The 24,142-nt window shown below is 44.3% G+C and overlaps 1 protein-coding gene across 2 annotated transcripts in view; it reads left to right on the forward strand.

The window, feature by feature from the left end:
* The window catches only part of LOC146855823 (protein tyrosine phosphatase domain-containing protein 1-like), a 183,844-nt gene that overhangs the window by 36,417 nt on the left and 123,285 nt on the right, over window positions 1-24,142 (forward strand). For both annotated transcript variants that reach the window (XM_085650665.1, XM_085650664.1), the window contains exon 3: window positions 3,631-3,711. In XM_085650665.1, coding sequence (XP_085506791.1) covers window positions 3,631-3,711 — 81 coding nt within the window. The remainder of the gene's footprint in view (window positions 1-3,630; window positions 3,712-24,142) is intronic.

Genomic DNA, 24,142 nt, shown 5'->3' on the forward strand with positions numbered 1-24,142 from the left:
GACGGAGAAACCAATGACAGAATTGTGAAAGGGGCTCTAAGATTGAACCAATCCCGGATACAATTGACCTCCCGGGTGGAGAAAATTTAGTCTTATGTATCTTGGGGAGGAAATAGAACTGTGCGATGTGAGGTTACTTGGAGACAAGGAACTCACCCTCTTGTTTTGTAATCCACCCAGATGATAATGCTTCCTCAGTGATTTTGACAATCACATTCCTGAGTCTTCTGGTCGGGTCATTGTTTAGACTTTCATAGCTATTAGTGTTGGATAGGAGGCTAATACATTTAGCTTCATACATCTCTCTATCTATGACAACAATGGCGTCTATTTTATCAGCTGGTTTTATTACTTGTGCCTGGTTGTCTTTCAACTCTCTAAGTGCATTCCTTTCTTTCTGGGAGAAGTTATCAAAGACGTGTTCACTTCAGATGTCTATGGATTCTATTTCCTGGGGGACTGTTATATCAAATGTGATTACCTCTACCGGTACAGATGAAAGGGGAGGATGGAACATGGACTTTGATTTCAAGCCAGTGTTCATTTCTGAGTCTGTTGTTATTGTTTCAGTGTTATTTTCAATTCGATCAGGTCGAGGGATGGGTACAAATCCTAGCTCTTTGTTTAGTACTTGAAGCTTTGTTTCAGTAAAGTTTGCAGAACTCAGATTTACCATTAAGTTGTCTGCCTGCTGATGCTGGGCTGATTGTCCTTCTGTTTGCTTCATGTTACTATCTGTGGCTAATCTGTCCGTTGGACCCTGGTGTTTTCTTTTTGTTTTTCCCTTCCTCGCTCTCTGCTTCTCCCTAAAAAAGGAGGTATTTTCTGGGAAAAGGAAAACATTGGAGGGAATGGTTGGTAAGGGTTGTGACAGAAACCATAAGGGTATCCCGGTTTTGACGCCATGAGAGGAAAATGCAGTTGGTAATTTCCTTTGACCCAGACCAATATCCTAAAGACTAGACTATACCCTACAAAAATTCAAAAGAAGGCAAAAAAATGTGCTCGCAACAACAATAGGGATTCATTACTTCAAACTATCCCAAAAGCCACAGCACATAGGCTCACATGTGCTTCTACGTTTTCTACTCTCTTGAACAGTGTAAGGATATTTAAAAAAAAATTGGAAAATTCTGCATAGTGTGTGTAATGACTGAGTTCCCCCTTGTTCTCTTTTAAAAAAGGTGCAAGTCTTAAGGACCATCTAGTACCATCCTTTCACGGGCCACTACCAGTGTGGAAGGTGCATTGTTTGAAAGTTTTCCAAGACCTATAAAGATATTGATATTGCCACTGAACGTCCCTGGGTCCTGAATTCCCACACTAACTGCAACATGCTGAACTTTGTAGACACAGTCATTTGCCTGTGTAGGTTAAGATATGTGGGTATGACATCATGTAATGTTTGTATCAGGATTAACAAGCATAGAAGTAACATAAGATGCAGAAAGAACACTACTAAGATGACAACACATTTCTTGGAATGTAAACATAGTAAGGATGACATTAGCTGGGTTGTGCTGGAGAGAGTCCATACACCACGGAAGGGAAATGTAATACAATCACTTCTCAATAGGGAACAACATTAGGTGTACTGCCTGGGAACACAAATAAATGGACTAAATGATGAGATTCCATGGTTACAAGTCATGTAGGAATAGTCCATGATATATCAATATTATGTATTTGAGATTTAGCCTCTATGACCCTCTGTATGTATTGGAATATGGACACATATGGACTTGGACATCAACCTTGACCGGATTTATATAGGTTCAGAGGCACTAATTATGCTATGCAAAAAGGGCACATTAATTGCCATGCAGCTTTACTGAGCTTTTATTAGTGTCATTTGGTCTTTTTTGAAAATGGATACTCTGCCATGCTTCATTATTGTGGACCTTAAATAAACCATGAGAACATTAAATATATTTTGTGCGGACACTCTGCCAATATCTATGACTATATATATTTATTCTGAGTTTCACAAAAATATAAATAATGTTTCATACAAATAGGTTTTTTCTATGTATCGACCTCAGTACTTTTGCTAGAAAAAGGACTCAATACCTTGGGTCTTCATTTGATGATCCTATTGGACAGAGTGGGACTTCATTTCCCAGTAGCCCCGCGTGCAATGTGACTACGTGCAAGCTAATGTCCTCACGCTTTAGGGGATCACAGGGTACATGTGCCCATGTGACCCCGACATACGTGCTTATTCTCCCTTATAGCTCAGCTTGCCTCCATTGCCCGCATCGCCGGGAGCAGACTAGACGCCACAATAGGTGAATCTGCAGGGTGTAACCTTTGACAAAGTATTAGAAATATGAGATTCATTCATATCAGTGTTTTTTACCATGTTTGTGTGATTACTTGATGAGTTTACTTGTTCCCTAAATTCTCTCACTTTCAGTGTGTGACTACAAGGCCGCTCTCGTTTGCCTCCTCCATGATGTGTTCCCTAGTTTAGTACAGTGCATGTACATGAACCAGTGTGCCACAGGATTTGCATGCACATGTGCGACCACTATTCATGTATTTCAAACACTGTGTTGCAGTGCGTATTGGAACACTTACCTGTTTTCCTCACAGAGTGTTTCACGTTTTACAGTGGAATGCATTATGCCTCATCCACGTGTGCGGCATGACCTTTTACTGATCAGCTGAATTCAGCGTTTCACAAGGAGTAATTTCTCCTGGTTAAATGTTATGTGTTTTTTATTTTCTTTGTGATTTGATTTTCTATCTGTTTTTTTAATTTCAGTTTATTTATGTTTACATGTTTTTGCAAGACCTCTTCAAATACATGCTGACTGAGCTAACCAATTATCAGGAGAAAAAGACTTATGCAAATGGGTATGGTGTCTATGTTTGCCTGCTTGAACTGTAAGATGTTTGATCTAAGAATCTAGGGAATAGGGATCCCTGGTCTTGAAGAAAGCTGTGGACCTGTGGGGCCAATTAGCTGAAACTTGTCGGCCTAATAAATGCAGGAGTGATGATGACTCCTAGCCATCGCTCGATTTTCTTTTTAATCATCCGGTCACCGTCATAATTAAATATAGTTATCTCCTTAGTGAGGGTTCCTGGGATTACTAATCTTTATTTTTGTGTGGATTCCTCCCCAACCCTCATCCATATAGGCAACCAATTATATCATTGGTGAAGCAGACCCACCACTAGAGAATGCAGTGGCGCAGTAGGATGGCCAATGATACCTTTCAAATTTTTGTTTGATTTTCAAGTGATTTGGATTAAGATCCCACTTTAACTAATGAAAGATATTTTCAAGGTCCATAGGATCTCCCGGAATTGGGGAATCTCCCAATGATTACCTGTGCAGGCCTCGGGTATAGTCAGTCCTATGTCAAACCTCGGATCTGATTTTCATAATGGCCAGTCCACCCTTGGTTGGAACACTGTTTGGGACTTGACAGAATGTCATGGAGGAGCATGTTATTAAGTGACTGGGTAAGTTACAAGTGGCAAATGCAGTCCCTGGGAACTGGGTGGATTAGCGCTGGTGGTTGACAAGGGAGTCAGTGCATTGGGTAAAGGGGATTGTGAGTAGCGTTTGAGAGGTGCTCCCGGTGGGCTTCTCTGACAGGGGAGTGTTCCTCGTTGCAGGGTCACCGATGCAATCCTTGCTATGGCTCGGCCGTCTACTCGCCTGATCCGGGAGTATCGCATCATTGAACAGTTCAAGCAGTAAGTGACGCTTCATCATGATGGCTGTAAAGACTGAAAAGGTGCTGTATGAACTGCAAATATGTTGAAGCCATGATATGGGAGAATCAGTATATGAAGAACACAACTCTATATGTTTCAAAGAGATGGCAATATGCAGGCACAACACTGAGCTTCTTCAAGCGCCACCCAACCAGTATTTTGGTTCCACACTGAGCTTTTGTTGTTGCATCCAGATATATAACACAACAACGGATAAACACCTAAAATCTGCCAGGACTTTTGACTTTATCAATGGTTGTTAACTGTTTGAGACCAATTAATAACAACATAGATTTTATTGTAAATAATGAACACAGAAAACGTTTCAATTCTGATATTGTGAATTAAACATTACAGAGGCCTGGTGCTTAACTTGAGGCGGTGGGGCCCAGTGCCACTCATGTTTGGGGAATGGCACTTATTTTTCCTCACCAGACATTGAACGAGAACAAGACAGGAAAAAAAAAACACAGGGAAAAGAAATAGGAAGAGAAAGTCGTAAAAACTGTCATGAAGGGAGGAAGTAGGTGAGAGATAAAGGGACTCGAGTGTCTGATAGCCGATTATAGAGGCATGAGGTAGATTCAAACCTACACAGCCTCGTTATTCGGCACACTGACATCGAATAGGACCAACCGCTGGCTTCTGAACAGAACCTTGGGCACCAGCACTTATTGTTTCACAAATTAAGCCCTTTTGAAGCCTATGGAAGGGGTAGTTGTCTTGAGTGTCTCAACCTCTCCCATAATGTTCACTCTATGTAAAGACATGTATGCCCTTTTTATCTACACGTCATCTATCTGCATATCTCACACTGCATCTCTTTCTTCTTCAACACCCCCTTTTCAATGTGTCCTGCTCACACTTCCTCGCATCTCCTTCACTACACCACCCCTTAAACACACAATCCACCCACTCATCTGTAGGCACTGCATTCTTTTTACTTTTACCATGTCCGTATTTGACAACTGTATACCTCCTTCACACACATTTGCACAGGATCACAAGTCCATCTGGATTACGTGACCATTGTTCTATGCGCTCTGCAGAGAGGACAAGGATTGGGTGACCATGATTTCCGAACACTATTTGACCCTTGGACAGGCACAGTGAGAAAGACACACTGCCTTCAGTCTCAAGTCCGGAGTTCTCAATCGTGGCCCGTTATTGAAACATGGAGGTGGTTAAGTTGAAAGCATGCACTATTCAAGCGTAATACGCGAAATGAAACACGAAAAATCCACAAATCGTAAATACTCTTAGGGTATCCAAAAGTAAGTAAAACTTCAGTGTTTTTGCCATGACAGTTAAGGGCATTAAAATAGGGCTAAATAGATACCAGTTTCAGTGTTCATTTTTTATGTTTAAAACGTTTTTATTGAAACAAAACAAACCATGGGGGAGGGGGATAGGAGGTTAGGATACATAGAATACAATCAAAGAAAAAGGGTGCAACTCCAGAGGGTTGGCAATGGATAGCTCGGTGGGCCAGGGGAAAAACACAGTAAATGCAAGGCTAGAAATGCAATCTGTGGAATCCCCGCATGCATATCCGACACCCCAAATCTAAGCAATGAAAGCCAGCAGCAACTCAACAAAGCACAATCCCCCCCTCCCCATCCCCCATCCCCCCAGTAACGAAAAAACAACACCCCACTCCCCCCGTCCTATGGTCCCGCACCAGATTAATCCTCACCAAGAAGCCCCGCACCCCCCCCCCCCCACCCCCCGGGAGGCCCCTGTCTCACATGTGAACCAGTGTTCATTTTTTAATTACTATCTAGTCTGAAACCCGAAGGGACTGGCCCAATTAAACCTGTGTTTGGCTCTGTTACTTTAATTCTCTAAAAGTCCATATTCTCATTTCACAAGTAAACAGAAAGCGCCAGGATTAGTGGAGTCAAGGACTAAACAGACATCTCTATCTCTTATCTGTGAATCCCTCCTCCTTCTCCACCCTGTGCAAACACCATCTGTTTCAGGAGGCCTGAGCCAGGAGGAAGCGCTACCATTCTGCAAACAGAATCCTCTCTCTAATCAGGAAAGGTGTGGGGGGGGGGAGCAGGTATGACTGCAACTCCTAGCCCTGGACCAGAGCTTACTGTCTCACAAACGCTGATATGTTAGGTCATGAGCAGTCAATCCCTGTCAACTGTAATCCATCCAGTAATCACCTGATTTCTGTCAGGATCATTCGCTGGAAGAACTTGACCCTTTAAGCTTTTTCCTGTAAGTGAATATATATTGTGATAAAGTGACAGTGCTTAATTTGAGCTGGTGGTTTCCAATGGGGGCCACTGGCACTTAATTTTGTGTGCCAGCACTTATTTTTCATGATCAGATATTTCTAGCGAGCAAGAGAGAGAAAAACACACAATTTGGAAAGGGGGAGGTAGAGAAAGACGGGAAAACCATCACAAAGGGTGAAATCAGAAACCTGAAAGAGTGACATAAAGGAGAAAGGTGGATTATGCTCAGACAGAAGTTTTTTAAACGCAAACAAAAACTTGATGAAGATGTGGATACCTACATCATGGTCCTTCGCAGTCTGATTTCAGAATGCCAATTTGACAATTTCATGGATCAGTTCATCAGAGACCAGTTTGTGTGCCAATGTAAAGATAAACATATTCACCAGAAACTGTTATCCATAGGTAATCCATCTTTGGATGACAGCATTGTCAAAACTGCAAAAAGCATTGAATTATCCCAAATTTCTGTAAAAGAGATTGAGGAGAAATCCATTGAATCTGTAAATGAGGTTAAATAAGGCAAACCTCATCAGAAATGCATGACACAATCGGATTGTGAAGCTGATTCTGAATCTTATGCGAAAGGGTTGAATGACCTAGCGTTTAGTGTGGGAGAAGATGTATCTAGTTGTAACACAACCATCAGCAAGAGAAACAGAATCCGGTTTCAGGGGATCCTTTCTCATGTGTTGATCCCATTGTTGATATTTGTGTGGGTGACTAGAGTTTAAAACTACTAGATGATTCGGAAGCGAGAATCACCATGATCTCTCAAAAGTTATTCAAGGACACATGGGGGTGCAGGGAGTTACTGCCAACTGGCCGTTCACCGGTTTCATATGAGGGACATATAATTGAGCTCCTAGGATATATAAAGTAAGTCTTAGAATGTAGAGGCAGGAGAACAGAACGCAGCATTTATGTTACCATGAAAGGTTTGACATTTTTTTAATGGTTCCACCAGGGTTTGTTTGATATGCTACCGAAACCTGGGCACAGGGAACAAGTATTAGTGGTGGAATGCAGTGATGCTGCAGGAGAGTGGAATTGCAAGTTCCCTGAGGTTTGTTCAATGACTTTGGGTAAGATTATGAGATTCAAACACAAAATTAAAGTCAAAGAAGGAACAGTCTTAGTCAAACACAAACTACCGGGGTACCATTTAGTGTTAGGGTTACTCTAGAAAAATAACTCAAATCATTGTGTGACCAAGGAATCATTGAGCCCACTGAGTCATCGCTGTGGTTATCCCCATTAGTTGTAGTACGCAAAAGGAATGGCCAACTTCGTGTGTGTTGATTCGAGGTCACTTAATAAAGAAATTTGGGTTGATTCCCATCCCTTACCCAAAATCAACGACATGCTTGCCCATACTGCAGGTGCTAGTTTATTTTCTAAGTTAGACCTTACATCAGAATACCACTAGGTAGATTTACACCCAGAGTCGAGGCACTTTACAGGATTTGTCTGTCCGATTGGCACATATCAATATCACCGTATGCTGTTTGGACTTGCCTCGGCAGCATCCGTCTTCCAAGATGATGTGCTGATTTTTGCCAAGAATGTAAATGATCATAACATCATTTTGGAAAAAGGTCCTCAATATTTTCAAAGACCATGGAGTAATACTCAAAAAAGAGAAATGTCTATTTTTGTGCAATAAGGGTGAGTATCCTAGACACATAATGTACAAGGATGGTATCAAACCCAGGCCAAGTTTGATAAAGTCCATTTTGGAAGCTCCTCCTCCAGCAGACAAATGTGGTGTTAAGGCATTTTTAGGGCTGTGTGAATTCTATTCCTGATTCATTCCAGAGTATGCTTGTAGAATCAGACCTATCAGTAGTCTTCTCAGAAAAGGAATGAAATTAATTTGGGACACAGAATGTAGAGTATGCGCTTGTACTCCTGTAGCGGCTCTATGTTTTGATGTTGAATAAACCTGTGTTTACTTCACTTTTACACTGTGTCTGTAGTTTATCGCTGCAAAGAGGTATGAGGTAGACTGAAGAATATGCAGCCTTGATATTTGACACGCTATATTATATATAGGATGCGGGCGTCTGAGAAGACCTTTGGACACTGGCACTCATTATTTTACAAACTAAACACTGCAAATCAATCGGCAACACCGTATGTCTCTTAATGGTGGCTTTACCTAACTTCAGGAATAACTGAGATCAGCGAGGAATGGGTCACAACCGTCAATGTCTGTCTTCCCAGTTGCACACATCTTCAAACCTGACACCACGTTCGACATGCCTCATCTGCGTTCCAATCTTCTCACATTTTTCGTGTAGCGAATGTAAATTTATGGAGATAGTGTGTCTATATCAACAGAACATACATTAAACAATAAAACACTGAATTACATTCAGAGGTTAAAATGCATTTTCTTCAAACCTGATTTCATATACTTTCCTTCAGCAATAGAAACCATCAGTACAATATCACACATGAATAAAAGTAAAAATGCTTCAGAGACCAAATATTCTCTTCAACCGTAAGTGAATCCTCCACTCTTTCAAAAAAGCAAGCATTGGCAAAGCCAGTAGGTCTCACATATGAGAGCTATTAGCTTTGCCAATGTGATGTTGTTGCCCAGCAGCCCTGTCCGCGTCAAAGCAGGCTTTGTTTTTTTGGCGGGATAGGAGAGAGAGAGTGGTTGTGGATAAGCAAGCAACAAACAACGTGGGACGGGGGCAAGCAATAACAATGTGGGACAGGTAGCAACCAACAAAACGTGGGACATTCACAAGGAATAAAAAGCTGTTCTGTCGGTTATTTGAAGCTGTGAACCTGACTATTAAACAGTAATGAGATTATAACGCATCCTGTAATTCAAGCAGAGTTGATTTCTGAGAGCAATGTTAACATGTCAGTACTGGATGGAGTGTTTTCTGCGAATCAGGAACAGTTTGTACGGGTCAGCAGCAGTGCATCAAAAGAGCCCTATGAATATCAATGACCTAGTTATAAAGTGGGTTACTGGTTGACTGGGGTGGGAGCCCTGGTCAAGCAGTAACCTCAATCCCAGTCAGAGTAAAGGCACAAGCAAACCCCAAATTAACCTATTCTCAGCCCCCTGGTGACTTGGCACAGAGCAGTCAGGCTTAACCTAGAGACAATGTGTAAAGTATTTGTGCAACACTTTAACATGCTAGTAAATTGAGTATTGTTGCATTTACAGTTACCCCTGACGAAGGGTTCTAATCACTCGAAATGCATTGGGATCATCTCACAAGCTGTGATTTCAAGATGTTTTACTTGTTCATGTTTTTGAATGCAAACTAATTTGATGTAACAGAGTTTGACTAAACCACACATTTTATGGTGCATAATACTTTTGTTCATGCAATAAAAGAACAATTTTGAAAATAGAAATTTTGAGTGTAATATTGATTGTAATTTCAACAGTGTGGATTACAATCTAGCCTATGGGTTTTCATAGTATTTTGCTTTGTTTCTAGAATACCTTCCGGTAAACTAGGGTAGTATGGAAAAGGTTTATTTTGCCCGGACGACATGGCAGGTTAAACTGCCCACACACGCTCTGCAATGGCAAGTGTGAGCCATGTTCAAAGGGCTACTTAAGTGGGTGGCACAATCAGTGCTGCAGTCCCACTTGTAGCATTTAATTTACATGTAGTACCACTTTACTCGGGCCTTGCAAGTAAATTAAATATGCCATTTGGATATAAGCCAATTCTACCATGTTTTAAGGAGAGAGCACAACCCCTTTAGCACTGATTAGCAATGGTAAAGCACACACCTGAAGGCAACAGACACACATTCGGAAAAAAATGGAGGGTTAAAGGCAAAAACGTTTGGGGGTGACCGTACAGAGAAGGCCAGGTCCAACAGAACTGAATTTAGTGCACAATGCAAGTCATAGTGAAAGTGCATTGCAAGAGCTCTGTGGATGCCTCAGTGGTGTTATCACAGTACATGTTCATGGTTAGCATAGGCATGCATCATGAAAGCTCTACGAATATCAATAGAGGTATGTCAGTGTGTGGTGCAGGACACAAGAGGACAACAGAGAACCTGTTAATCTACTTCCATGATAGAAGTTTGATAGTGATAACAACTGATGTATTGTAATTGATAAATTCCATTATTGTTTCATTCTAAACACCTAAACCCATATTACAGCAGCATTAGTGATTTTGATGCAGTAATTCTGCACACGGAATCACCAATTGCTAATTATAAGATGCTGAATTACCTCAGGGGTACAAGTAATGCAGTATGCCTCTCACATGCAATGTGGAATAGCACAGGATAGCTCTGTTAATCTACCGGTGTCTGGGACATTTCTTGGGGGCTTGATGTGGACAATTAAATAATACCATTGGGTATTATCACTCTTGCCGAGGCTTGGGCCCATATGCTAGGTGAAATGCATTAACTAGTGGTACCAACTGGTGCTGCCAGTAACGGCGAAGTCTGACTGCCTTCTGTAGTTACTTAAACTGTAGTGTATGGAGCAATCCATCAGTAATACCAACAATTTTTATTTTTCAGAATCACGTATTCCCTCCCTTTGGTACCCCAAAACCCTCCACCCTCAGCCCTACCCAGACCTCACCCTAACTAGTTATGCCAGATTTTTAGCTCTCGACTCAGACAGCCATCCACTGTCTGTTTCGAGACATGTTAACTACCAGTGGGTTTAGATCCTGCCCATACTTACAATTGGTTAACTTCATTGTTGCTCACATTTGCTTGCTTTCAAAATGCGTGTGTGGGATTTTCTTCCTCTTCTAGTGTTTGTTTATCCCCTGAAGCTTGGACCTGTTACTTGTGTCTTTCCACTATTCTGTTGTCAAACACTACTTTTTTATTTTTGTTTAAGCACGCTATAAGAGTGAGTGTGTTTTCTTGACGTGTCCCTCATGTATGTCTCCCCACTGCCATACTCACTGCCAGTGTTCTTCTTCCCCACGTTCACTTCGCTTTCTATTTTGCTTTCCCCACTCCTTCTCACCCCCACCCTGTTGCTTGCTGTCTTGTTGCTTCTCTATCTCCCTGCACCTTGAGTCGCTGTCTCTTGACCTTGTGCTTCTTGCCCATCCCCTTTGTGTTGTGTTTGCATTTGTTTGCTTTTTCGTAGCATCTGAATCCGCAGAGCAATTGGTGGTATTCATAGTTTTTGGCTCCTGTGACATAGAGGGACCTGGACCTGGTCCTCTCTCCACATAAAGAACAGGTTCAGCACATATAAATAGGTCTGCAGCAAGAAAGTGCTCGACCATTGCTGCAACTGTGAAACGGCGCGTTTGTTTAACACAGATCTGTGGTTTTGTGGATTGTTGCAACTACCTTGCAGGCAATGCGACACATGACTCATACATCCAGCGTTGGGCAAAACCAGCAAAATCTAGCAACCCCAGCCTCCTTCCATGCTGCGTGCAGCAATAAAAGGAGTTTGAAGCTGCTGATTGGTCTGCATGCAGTTCCCCCACATTAAACAATTTAGTCCTGGCCCCTTGCTCTGATGAGTTATTTTCTGTCTCCATAAGACCACTTGATCCCCCTAAACCTATGTTTTGACACCAAAATGAAGTATATAGGTCTCACAATCCCTGAAATATTACATTATGACTGCAACACATCTGCCATTTTTAAAAATGGCATCCAGAAAAATTTGGCCCAGATCAGCAATGTCTAACCTAGCTAAATTACTTCTTTAATGATCTAAAAACATAAATGAAAATTGAAAATCTCTGGTCATTTTTTTTTTACAAAGGTATATCAGGTAGCAGGGATTAGTTCACCTTTATTGCTTCTGTGGCCTCAGACAATGTGTATTCAATTAAGGGGGAGAAGAGAGGCTTTGACGTTACTGGTAGAGCTGCCCCCTTTGGACCTGGGGAACCAGACTCAAGCCTCGGCGTCAGCTCAACGAGTGCTTAATTTGTAAAAAAAAAGAAAGTGCCAGGACTCTTCTCAGGAGGCCATTGCAACTTGCCCCACCTCTTGCCCCTGCTAGCGCTGCCACTGACTGTACCAGCACAACTGCTAACAATCACACTCCTACAAGTGTAACAGTTTAAACTGTTTCAGGCCATCCAAAGTTATAAGAATAGCGTGGGTGGCAGGCATTATTAATTTTTCATCTATATTGAATTATTAAACACTTTTTATTGTACTCATCTCAAAGTTAGATAAACAGCACTGCCATGTGGCAGACTGTATAAGAGCCGGTGTTGAGAATTAAGGACCGGCGCTGGGGCACCGGAAACCACTGACTCAAATTAAGTACTCCGCTCAACATCCTGTGATTCTGGGCAAATCACTTTATCTCCACATACCTAAAAATATACCAATAAATTAACGTGATCTTGTGTAATGTAACTGGTGTGCATGTAAACGCGCTGCAATACCTTTGGGTCAAGTTCACTCTATATAAAGCTGCATTCTAGTACGAATATCAATTTCTCTTCAGCTGAGTGAGTAATGGTAGTCTCTTTCATCCTGCCACTGATGTGCAGTTGAGAGTACAAATAAAATTGAAGTAGGCAGCATTGTGATATTTTAGGAGATTTAAGTAGGAGTGCAAGCATGGAGACTGAGGACGAAATACATTAACAAATGAATGAATAAATACATTCATAATTGCTAAAATATTGATCCCAGTCAGACCTCAGTCTTAACATTTCTTCATGCTTAGTTTACTATAGTGATCGCCTGCAAAACACAGAACAAGAGCATGAGCCAGGTATCAAAATTGCTGGAACCACTAAGAGCCCGATTACGAGTTTGGTGGTGCTGTGGCGGGACCGCGCAACTGCCACACTGCCAAACCCACGTAAGAACCGCCCGGCGTATTATGACTTTTTTAGTCACTGGCAGGCAGTTCCGTAGGCGTTCCCACGGCGGTGCCTATAAAATAGGCACTGCAACGGGAAGGGCAAAGGAAGTTCCAGCACGGCATGGACTGCGGATGACATGTTGTGCCCCCCTGTGTGTATCTACTTGGAGTGAGGCAAAGGAGACGCTGTAGGGCTCCCTTTCTTTCCTCACTGCCACTGTTTTCCCAGAGTAAGGACCTTTGTGAAATCAGTGGCTGTGAGGAAAGTTGTAATATGCTTGACGAACTGCCAAGCATATTACTGCCCCAAGAATGCCGCACCACCGCTAGGGAACTGCGGTTCCCTGGCAGAGTCGGCCATCCCAGGGCAGCACGAGTCTGGCGGTCCGAGGAACGCCAAACTCGTAATTAGGCCATAAGAGGTGTAGCAAACACTGTCAGCTAAGTTACTGCTAGGTATTCTCACGTGTTTTGCCAGTTTGGGTAATCGAAGAACATACCTTATATTAGTTTTGTATACTGAGGTGCACATCATTTTGTAGGCATGTGCCTAAAAATTGCTTCTGCATTATAGCGCCATTTTTGTGTGTTTTCTTTAGCCATGGGCACGCCATTGGGGATGCTGTAGAGCATATCTAGAGCCATTGACAAAGCCATTAGGGCCCAAAGACGAGACCTATTGACTTTGCCATTCCTTGATTAATTGGCTTCGGCTTTCCAGCAGTGTTTTACAATCACACACTGACTTCCTACTGAGAGAAGGACCTGGCCAATCACACCTTGAATGTTCCTCAGATATAAAATGAGGTCGTAGCAGGGCGCATGAGCTCTTTTAAAACCTAATGCAGAGCAAAGAGCTCCAAGGGGGTCAGTGATACCGAGAGGATGGAAGGAGGCCAAGAATTCATTTTTGTGGAGGGAATGGTGTAAACAAACGGGGTGGAGCACGTAAAGCAAGACACGTAGACACTGCTGCGCTCCCACCCAATTTCTCTACAATTACATATAGCTCCACCTCTTAATGCTTTGGAAAATGCAAGTCTCTATGAACATCGTGCAAAGGCATTGATAGGCTGAAAACATTACTGATCCAGAGATTGCACGCAATTTCCTCCAAGGGTCCTCCTGAAATGATTGGATATATTCTCCTAATTTTCCACCTGTTAGACATGATGCGTTTCTTGTGATATTCAACACACCTCAGTTACTAAGGCATTTGTTAAATACTCAGTACGGAGACCATACGATTTTCAGTGGGAACAACCATTTTTATCCCAATGATGCAAATACTAATTTCTGAATATTGTCACAAGAGCATGACCTTAACTGTGGGTGTGACTGCCAAAGAGGCATGTTGAATGCCTTTCAAAGACGTTCAACAATCACAGACAAACAGGGGCGGTGGGTGAGATTTTAAAGTGGTGGGGCGCAAACGAATTAGCATACAGCACCGTAGCGAGCGAGCGGAGCGAGCGAGCCCCAACCCCAAAAGGGGGGTTTGGGGGGGTTACACCCCCTAAGAAAATTTTGAAAAAAAAAGAAGAAAAATCGTGCATTTTCAAGCAAATTTGAGAAAGCAGCAAGGTTAATAAAGCAATTGTGAAAGGGCAGTTATTACATTAATAGATGGCATAACATAGGTAGCTGCTTATTCAGTATTACCACAGAGCTTCATACATTCTGTCCTATTATGCTCAGGTGCTGAATTCAGACTATAAGACTCATGGAAATCTCTGCTCTAAGAGTAGAAGAAGTTGCACAGCAGTGTAATGGTTGGCAGGCTCGTTCCGCAGGAGCGTCAGGAACTTGAAGAAAAGTCCACAGTCTTCCCCTACGGCCTTCCGACTCTATTAGACTCTAGAGTAACGAATGGCACGCAAGGGGAAAACAGGGAAACAAAACAAGGAAAGGCGGGGGAAGAAAAACAGTCTTACAATATACTGAATATAAAAGAGGCAGCGCAATGCGCTGTTACCGTGATTCTGGTTGAGCTGAGCTTTGTACACACACTTCACATAGGTCCACGCAAGTACTTGTAGTCAACAAACAAGTAGCAGCATTCACTTTTTGTAAATGAAATCCGCACGTCTGTCTTTCAGTGTAGCAAACTTGTCAATTACTTTCATGTTGAAGTCCGGTATCTTTTGGACTAGCTTGCTCTCTACAGATAGCATCGCCAAAGCATTTAGTCTTTCCTCTAGCATGGTGTTCCTGAGGAATGTTTTTATGCGCTTTAAGGCTGAAAAACATCGTTCAGCTTCTACTGTTGTCATTGGAGTCGTAATCACAATTTTTTGTAAAGTCACTGTCTCTGTAAGTGAGTTTTCCATATGCAGTTTATGAATTAAACTCAGCAAAGTCAAGGCGCTTGTGGCCTTCCGGTACACAGGCATTCCATAGAGTACAGTTAACTCAGTTCTCAGCTGCTCTTTTTTGAGCATATGATATGCTTCCACAGCCTGATTCAGAGCACGCTCAGGGAAGGATTCATCATATTGTGCAAACTCTTTACTTTGCAATAAAGTCGCACTCACCAAATGTTTTGTGAATGAAAAACGTTCTTTCGCCTGCACAATTACAATGTCACATATCTCCTTTCCAATTCGAACCAGAGAGGTGATGTTTTGTCTGCGGTTTGCAAAAATAGAATGCTCCGGCAGTTTGCTCTCTAAATCTTCAACCCCATCTCTCACTTTCATAATCTGTTGTACAAATGCAGATGTATTGGCTTTCACAGAGACAGTATCTAGGTCTTTTCTTTGCAACTGATCGTATAACACATCAACAGGAATCATTATGTCATGAAATAAAAACAGTAAGAACTGAAACTCTTTGTCTTGTAGTGTTCTAATAAAGCCATGGGCTTCACTCTGACTTGTGTGATCAAAGTCTTCTCTGGATGCTATGGCGACAAAACATTTCTCAAGGCCCTCCCTCTGTTCAAAGATTAAGTTGACTGTACGAATGTGAAAGTTCCAGTGAGTTGAGGATCCCCTTGGTACGCTTTTGTCCACAATCTCATGAAGGGCTTCTGTTCTTTTGGGGGAACGTGTGAAGAATGCTGCTATGCCTCCGATATCCTGAAAGAAAACTCGTGTCTCTCTGATCTTTGATACCGCCTGTTGCATAATAAGATTGAGTTGGTGGGCGTAACAGTGCACAAAATGAGCATTAGGGTACACATCTCGAATTCTTTTTTGTACTCCACTAAGGCTTCCACTCATTACGGACGCACCATCATAGCTTTGTGCGATAAGTTTTTGTTTTTGAGGCAGGTCCGGGAAAATTAAGTCCAGTTGACACAGTATTGCTTCAGTGATGGTTGCTGCACTAGAGTCACTTAAATGCGTGAAGCCATAAAATCTTTCCACAACGTTTCTGTCACTGTCAAGGTACCGAAACACTAACACGGACTGTGTTTGAGTGGACACATCATCGGTGTCATCAGCCTGAATAGCCACAAAGTCTGTGTTTCGCAACTCTTGCACAATATGGCTTCTTATAATTTCGAGCATACAGTCAAGGAGTTCATTTTGTATTGTATTAGAGGTGCCCTTAAAGACTGTAGCATGTGCTAAATGTCTTTCCAAATCCTGGTCTATGGTTGACATTAAATCCACTAGGCCTCGGAAGATCCCAGGTTTTGTGGAAGTTTCTGATTCGTCATGGCCTCGCAATGCCAGTTCGAAAGCACCACAGAAACGAATGCAATCAATGATCTTGGATAGATTTTGTCTGTTCTTATCAACAGCTTCATTGTGTTTTTGAATGGATTTGCGATACGCATCATTTATCTGCTGCTCAATTGGTGCGTCTTCCCCCAACATTCCCAGTCTTGTCAGGTTTTCCAGATGATTTCTTGTGAGCGCATGCTTCTTTATTTTTTCAGCGATGTGCTTCAGGTCGACCATTCCTTGCCGTGTCCAAGAAAAGTCACCGCCAAACAGCAAGCAGGGGAAGTAGAACAGAGAATTTCTTATAGGGCACCCTGTAAGCCAATCAGCTTTTGTGTACCAGGCATTTGATAATGTACGTTTTGGCATTTTTCCTCTGTCCTGGTTAGTTTGCTGTAGGTTTATTTCAGGCTGATGAGGTCCTAATTGTTTTATCTGTAGTTTTTGTTCAAGTGGCCGTGACTGGAATGACTTTGTAATCAGCTCTTGTACTGTATTCATGATGGTGTGTTGCTGGCCTTACCAATATATATATATTGAACCAGTCCTGAACTGCAGGCATACGAAGACAGGCGCTGACACCGTGGGACGATATATCAAAGAAATATTTATTTCCAAAGGATGCCCTGACGCGTTTCGACGGATACAACCGTCTTCTTCACTACATCAGGTCCCTCTATAGTGTCTACTTATATACGAAAAACAAGGCACAATCCACCATGGTTGTCACAGCAACACTAGTCATAGACATAAAAGAAATTTCAGTTGTGTCTGTGTTGAATAGCGACAATTAAGAAACAGTGATTTGAAAATGTGCTAAAAGAACACTGTGGTTTCAACCAAATGAAAAGCAATTAATGCATTGTGGCATAATCAAACCAAGACCTGCTGAAGAGACTGAAATGGTACACTAGTGTGTAGACATTATACAGTTAAAGCTGTGGCTTTCATATGAAAATAATTGCAAACAGTGTATTATCAATGCAGGTTAACAGTTAAACAGTTCGTCAAAAGATACAATATGCCATATTTATAAAATGTTCGTTGATTGAGCCCAAGTGGGCCGACATACAGAGTGTTCCAAAGAGATAAAAGGAGAAATGAACAGGTGTGGGTGCCATAGAGATAAGAAAAAGGTTATACAAAAAAGGAAGGAAGGAACCAATGTTTCGGATCAGAATACAAGAGCGAGATACATACACAGCTGGTGGACATTTGTAGTGATTTTCTAAAGATGTACATTTAACGCTTCATCAGCGTTCATCCCATTGGGGATCTTGCTATCCAGAAGTATGATATATCTAGATTCTAATCGTCTCAGACGTAATTGTCTGTTCCCTCCCCTTATGTTTTTAGGAATGCTGTCAATGACAAAATAGGATAGGTCATCTATTTTGCCATCGTGCTGTAAGTTGATATGTCTCGCTACCGGATATGTCTGGTCATCATTAGTGATGGCCCTTAAATGTTGCAGTATCCGGACATGTACAGGATGTATCGTACTCCCTACATATGTTTTATTGCAGGTACAGCGAAGGACATATACTGCAAAATCTGTTTTGCAAGAAAAACTGCCCCGGATTTCAAAAGGGGTTTTTCTGAAAGGAAGAGAGATGGATCTAGTGTTCACACCGTGTTTACAGGCTTTGCATTTAGAACATTTCTGAAAGCCTCTCTGTGGTTTAAGCCAAGTACCTCCCTTGGTGAGTGTGGGTGCATTGGTGACCAGTTCCTGTTGCATACTTTTTGCTCTTCTGAAAGTCAATTGGGGAAATTTTTGGCACGTGGGACCTATTGTAGGGTCATCACGCACTAGAGGCCTGTGTCTGTATAGAATCTTTCTCAGATTCATGTGGTAGGTATTATAACCCGTAATGAGTCGGGAAGTGTTGTCAACTGTCTTGTGTGATGATTTTTGGCTGTCCTTGAAGATCAAATCTTCCCTTTTAAATTTGTCACACTTGTGTTTGGCCAAACTTAATGTTGTGGTGTTATAACCTCTGTTTTTTAAGCGTTGAAACAGACTGTCTGTAGATCTCTTAAGACTGTCTTGGGTGCTGCAGTTACGTTTCATCCTTATGCATTCAGCGTAAGGGATGCTATTGATAAGACTACGTGGGTGAAAACTGCTGGCATGAAGGATGGCATTGCCAGAGGTGGGTTTCCTGAATGTTCTTGATTGTATATGTTGATTATCTATATACAATTCCAAGTCTAAAAAACAAATGGACTCATTACTGGTGGCACATGTAAACTTCAGGTTTAGCGAGTTCTCATTAATAACAGACACAAAGTCAATAGCGCTCTGTTCAGTGCCTTTCCATAAAATAAAAATGTCATCTATATATCTTTTGTATAGAATGACATTATTCATGAAAATACTTTCGTGTCTTTTCCTGAGTACCTGCTCCTCCCACCAGCCCATATGCAAATTAGCATAGCTGGGGGCGAAGCAGGTACCCATGGCAGTTCCCTGTACTTGTTTATACAGTAGCCTGTCAAAAATGAATTCATTGTTCTCCAGACACCACTCAGCCATATGTAAAAGCATGAGTGTATGGTGGTGTAACCCTATGGGTCTGGTGCCTAAATAATGATTGAGTGCATTCAGGCCGTCTTTGTGTCTGATACTCGTGTACAGACTTTGTACATCGAGAGTCATAAGTATATAGTCGTCATGCCAGGCTAGGTCATAAATTTTTGCTAGGAAATCGCCCGTGTCTTGGATATAGGCTGGGAGTTCTCTAACAAAAGGTTGCAAAAAATGGTCTATAAATCTGCTGGTATTTTCAAATAGGCTGCCAATTGCAGATATAATCGGCCTGCCTGGGGGGGTCTGAGCATTCTTATGGATCTTGGGAAGGAGGTACAGTTGGGGCGTGACGGGGTAATCATTTTTCAAAAAATCAAATTCCACTTTCGAAATGAGTCCGCCACATCTCCAATCATATAAACACTTGTGGTATTTCTCTTTTACACTAATTATACCTGTGGTGCTAATACGAGTATAACATTCTTTATCATGCAATTGAGATAGTGCCTCCTTGTTATACATTTCAATGGGCCAAAGAACCACGTTTCCCCCTTTATCGGAACAACGTACAACAATGTCAGTTCTGTCTTTGATTTTCTTCATGACATTAGCATATTCAATCCTGATGTTGTGCTTCGTTTTGATAAAATCACTGCTGCTCATTACAGCCAAATCTTTTAGATCTTTGATTACCCTTTCTGCGAAAATATCAATGCCGTCCTTAGGCATGAGTGGCGTGAATACAGATTTGGGTTTGAAAGGTGTTGGAGCAGATTCAAAAATATTTAAGTCAGAACTGATTGCCGCCTGTGTTGTAATAATGGAGCAAGTTTCTTGATCATATGCCAATTCTGTGATGTCTTTGAGGATGGTCATGTCAGCTACATTAAGTCCTTCAGATCGTGAGGTGCTGGATGTCTCATTGGATACTTCAGTAGTGGTATTAGTACTGGTGAAGAAGTATTTACGTAATTTTAATGACCGTGTGACGTTATATAGATCAATCCTGGTTTGTGTGTAATCAAAGTTTGTGTTGGTACAAAATGATAAACCAAGGGAAAGAATACTTTCTTCTTCTTTAGTTAGCGTCATGTTAGTGAGATTGATAACTGTGCTGCGGTTATCGCTGTTCTTGTCTATCTGCGTCTGTTCCTCCTGTACGACGGTTTGCCTGTTCTTTGCGGAGCGCTTGCCCCATCTCCTGTCTTTCCTTCGTCTCCTTTTTGGCTTTGTATTCTTGGTATTTGGTCTTGGCGCATAGGTCTTGGTCGTAGACTCATTATGCGCTCCATACGTAAAAAACCAAATTCCTCTACAGGTGTTGGCGCGTTGCAGGTGTTGGTGATGTTGCTCATAGCTTCAGTGTCAGATTCTAGTTCTGAACTCAGTTCAGATTCACTGGGTACCACTGGTCTTATTGTGCTGGTGCTTGCTGATGACATTTGTTGACGGCGAATATTATCAAACTTTCTCGAGAAAGTATAGATCCTTCCCTGCAGATAGTCATTTCTGTCACGTTGGAACTTCACGGCTTTGCGCTCTTTGATGACTTGTTCATGTTTCATTACTCTTTTTTTTTTTTTGTTTTTTTTTTTTTTGAAACCGTTTATTGCAGTTTGAAAAAGTTACAGGTATGGGCCTACAACCACTCGGCCGGCCGCTAGAGTGACAAAAGCATATTGCATACATACAGTAAGAGTCTCTTGGCAGTGCAGATTAGCAAAACAGGAGAAATCAATGTTGCAGGCCGCATAGCTCCATGCCCACAGTACGGTTCCCTTTTATCAAAACAAAACAACACAAAAAACCACACCCGCAAGGCAACCCGCGATCCAAAGTGACAGCACGTGCTCCATAAGTGGGGGATCCCAACCAGCAGCAGAACTCTGGAGAGGGGAATGGGAATAGATCAGGGACTGGGGGACCGCGTGCCCAAGGCCGAGGGAGGGGGGCCATCTAGGGAGACGGAGCAGGCGAGGCAGCCGGTAGCTGTGGCGGCTCACAAATACCCCCGCGGTAGGCGTTCCAGGGGCCCCAGAGTTTCACCCACGCCCCAGGCTTACCCCTCGCCACATACACCACCTTTTCACGAAACATACACCAATCCATATGTTCTTTCCAGGCCAACACCGCAGGGGGCCTCTGGGATCCCCACAATTGAGCAATGTCACGCTTAGCTATCATGTATCCCAGAGTCACCCACCTCGTCTGCGGGACCGAATAGTCATTTGGTTCCCACACATTCAGCAAGCATCTCCTCGCTTCAGGCAACAGCGCGACACGCGTAACCACACGCAGGACCTCATGCACACCACGCCAGAATCGCTCCACCTTTGGGCACTCCCACAGTATATGCATGAAAGTTGCCAACGCGCCACAGCCACGCTTACACATTCCGTCACCAGCAAAGCCCATACGTAGAAGCCTTGGCCCCGTCACGTAAACCCGGTGAAGGATCTTAAGCTGGACGAAACGAAGGCGAGCCGGGATGGCCACTTCTTTTGGAGAGGCCACCGCGGAAATCCAATCCTCGTCGTCCAGCTCTAGCCCGTCGGCAACCCAGGCCTCGCGGAGACTAGTCAGCAGGCACGATCTGTCGTTGATCAGTTTTTTATATATGAGGGAGATCGTGCTGTCTGGGACATGGCCATCCAGCACTCTGTCCTCCAGGGGGGAAGACTCCGGAATGGACGCGACATCCGGGAAGACGGAGCCCAGCGCATGGCGAACTTGTAGGTACCGAAAGTACTCACTGCCCTGCAGCTGAAACTCCGTCTGCAGCGTCGCAAAAGTCTTGAATCCCCCCCTCGTCCAGAGATCTCCCACAGTGCTGATTCCGATCGTGTCCCACTTCTCAAAGCCCTTCGATGTCCACAGGGAGCCCAACCTCTCAGACGCATATAGCGGTGACGCCCGGGTCAAACGGTCCTTCCACCCCATAGCTGCATTAGCCGCGTGCCAGACACGCACCATGACACGCGTCGGTCCCGTCAGACGGGGGTCGGGCGCGGCAGAGTAAAGCGCTCGATTGTAGTCGCCACCGGGCAGGAGCATCTTATCCATCTCAAACGCCGGGTTCAAGGCGGGCCCGTAAAGGCCATGATTAATTGCAGCCAGTTGGGTGGCCCAGTAATACCGTTTAATGTCCGGGAGGGCGACCCCCCCATCGTACCACGGGAGCGTCAATTTAGCCAGAGCAATGCGCGGCCTCCCGTCCCAGAACAGGCGCCGCTGGAGGCCCTCCACCTCACGGAAGTAGCGTGCCGGAACCAAGTCCATAGTATTCTGGAGGGCGTAAAGGAAGCGCGGCAAGGACATCATTTTAAACAAGGCCGCTCGGCCGAGCGGCGAAAGCGGCAAACGCCGCCAGCGCACCACGTCCTCCTTCAAGCGCTGGAGGGGGGGCAGCAAATTCCGCTCATAGCGGGCCTCCGGGTCAAGAGTGATATATATCCCCAGGTACCGAAACCCCTGGGAGGCAATCTGGATCGGACAGTCCCGTGGTAGGACCGGAGCCTCCCCGGAAAGCACATACACACAGGATTTCGCCCAGTTGATGACAAGGCCTGAGTTGCGACCGAATGAGCGCAAAACATCAACCAGGACGATCAGTGATTTACGCGGGGAGGCGAGATACAGGAGAATATCATCAGCATAGAGGGACACACGGTCCTCATGCTCGGGGGTCCAGCGGAGACCACGGATGGAAGGGTGCCACCGCAGCCACTCCGCCAGGGGCTCCAGGGCCAGTGAAAACAGGAGAGGTGACAAGGGGCAACCCTGTCGCGTGCCCCGCCCCAGCGCGAACGGGGCCGAGACTCGCCCATTCACCACCACCTGCGCCAAGGGGCCCGAGTACAACAATTTGACCCAGCTAATAAAGCCCGGTCCAAATCCAAATTTCGCCAGCATCGCCCAGATGTATGGCCACTCAAGCGTGTCAAACGCCATGGTGGCGTCCAAGGACGCCAAGATGGCCGGCTCCCGCACAAATGGGACACGCGCGAGCACACCGTGCAAGCGCCGTAGATTGAGCGCCGTGTTGCGGTGTGGTATAAAGCCAGATTGGTCTTGGTGGACCAAGTCGCCCACCACGCCAACCAACCGGTTGGCCAACACCTTGGCGAGGATTTTGGGCTCCGCGTTCAAGAGCGAGATCGGCCTATAGGATGCGACCCGTTCACGGGGCTTCCCCTCCTTGTGGATCACCACGATCGTAGCCAGACGCTGGTCCGGCGGGAGGGAACCCTGCGAGTGTGCCGCCAGGAACATCGCGCGCAGGTGGGGCGCCAACACATCCGGGCGTAGCTTGTATAGTTCGATGGGGATACCATTGGGGCCCATGGCCTTGCCGGATGCAACCGAGCGAATAGCCAAGGCAATTTCGTCCGAGGTGGGAGGAGCGTCCAGCGAATCTCTGTCCTCCACCGTAAGGGAGGGCAGTGCGATGTCCCGAAGCAGGGCATGGGAATCTTCCTCCGAGCAGGGGGAAACCGGGGAGTAGACTTCGCGGAAATAATCCGCAAAGCAGGAGACAATGGCTTCCGGCTCGGTGACACACGCACCATCCGCACTCTCAATCAAAGGAACCACGCGACTCGCTCTCTCCCTCTTGTCCAACCACGCAATCAATTTGCCAGCCTTATCACCCACATCATACAATCGCCCCTGCTGCTCTCGACTGAGGCCCCTGGCCGCCTCCGTGACGAGGGCCCGATAGGCCGCCTGCTTTAGATGTAGAACATGCAGCTTGGCATCTGTTACCCCGCTCCCCAGGTCACCCTCCAGTTCTGCAATCTCGGCCTCTACCCGGGTCACCTCCTCCCGCTCGCGCCGCCGGGCATGGGAAATAAAGGAGAGGGCCTCCCCTCTAAGAACTACCTTAAAAGCCTCCCACCGGGAGATGGCCGAAGGGACCGACCCCACATTCTCGTCGAAATAACGCTGTAAGGATTTGATCAAATCGGCACGAATGGTGGGGTCGCGCAAATACCATGCATTAATTGGAGCCACCCTGCCATCCCCCCTCGGGAAGACATCGAAATGTAACAGCAATGGGGAGTGGTCTGAGATACCCCGCGCCAGATGGCGCACCTCCCCCACCCTCCCTGCATGGGCCGCCGGGACAAGGATG

Source organism: Triturus cristatus, chromosome 4_1 (genome assembly GCF_964204655.1).
Source record: "Triturus cristatus chromosome 4_1, aTriCri1.1, whole genome shotgun sequence".
NCBI lineage: Eukaryota > Metazoa > Chordata > Amphibia > Caudata > Salamandridae > Triturus > Triturus cristatus.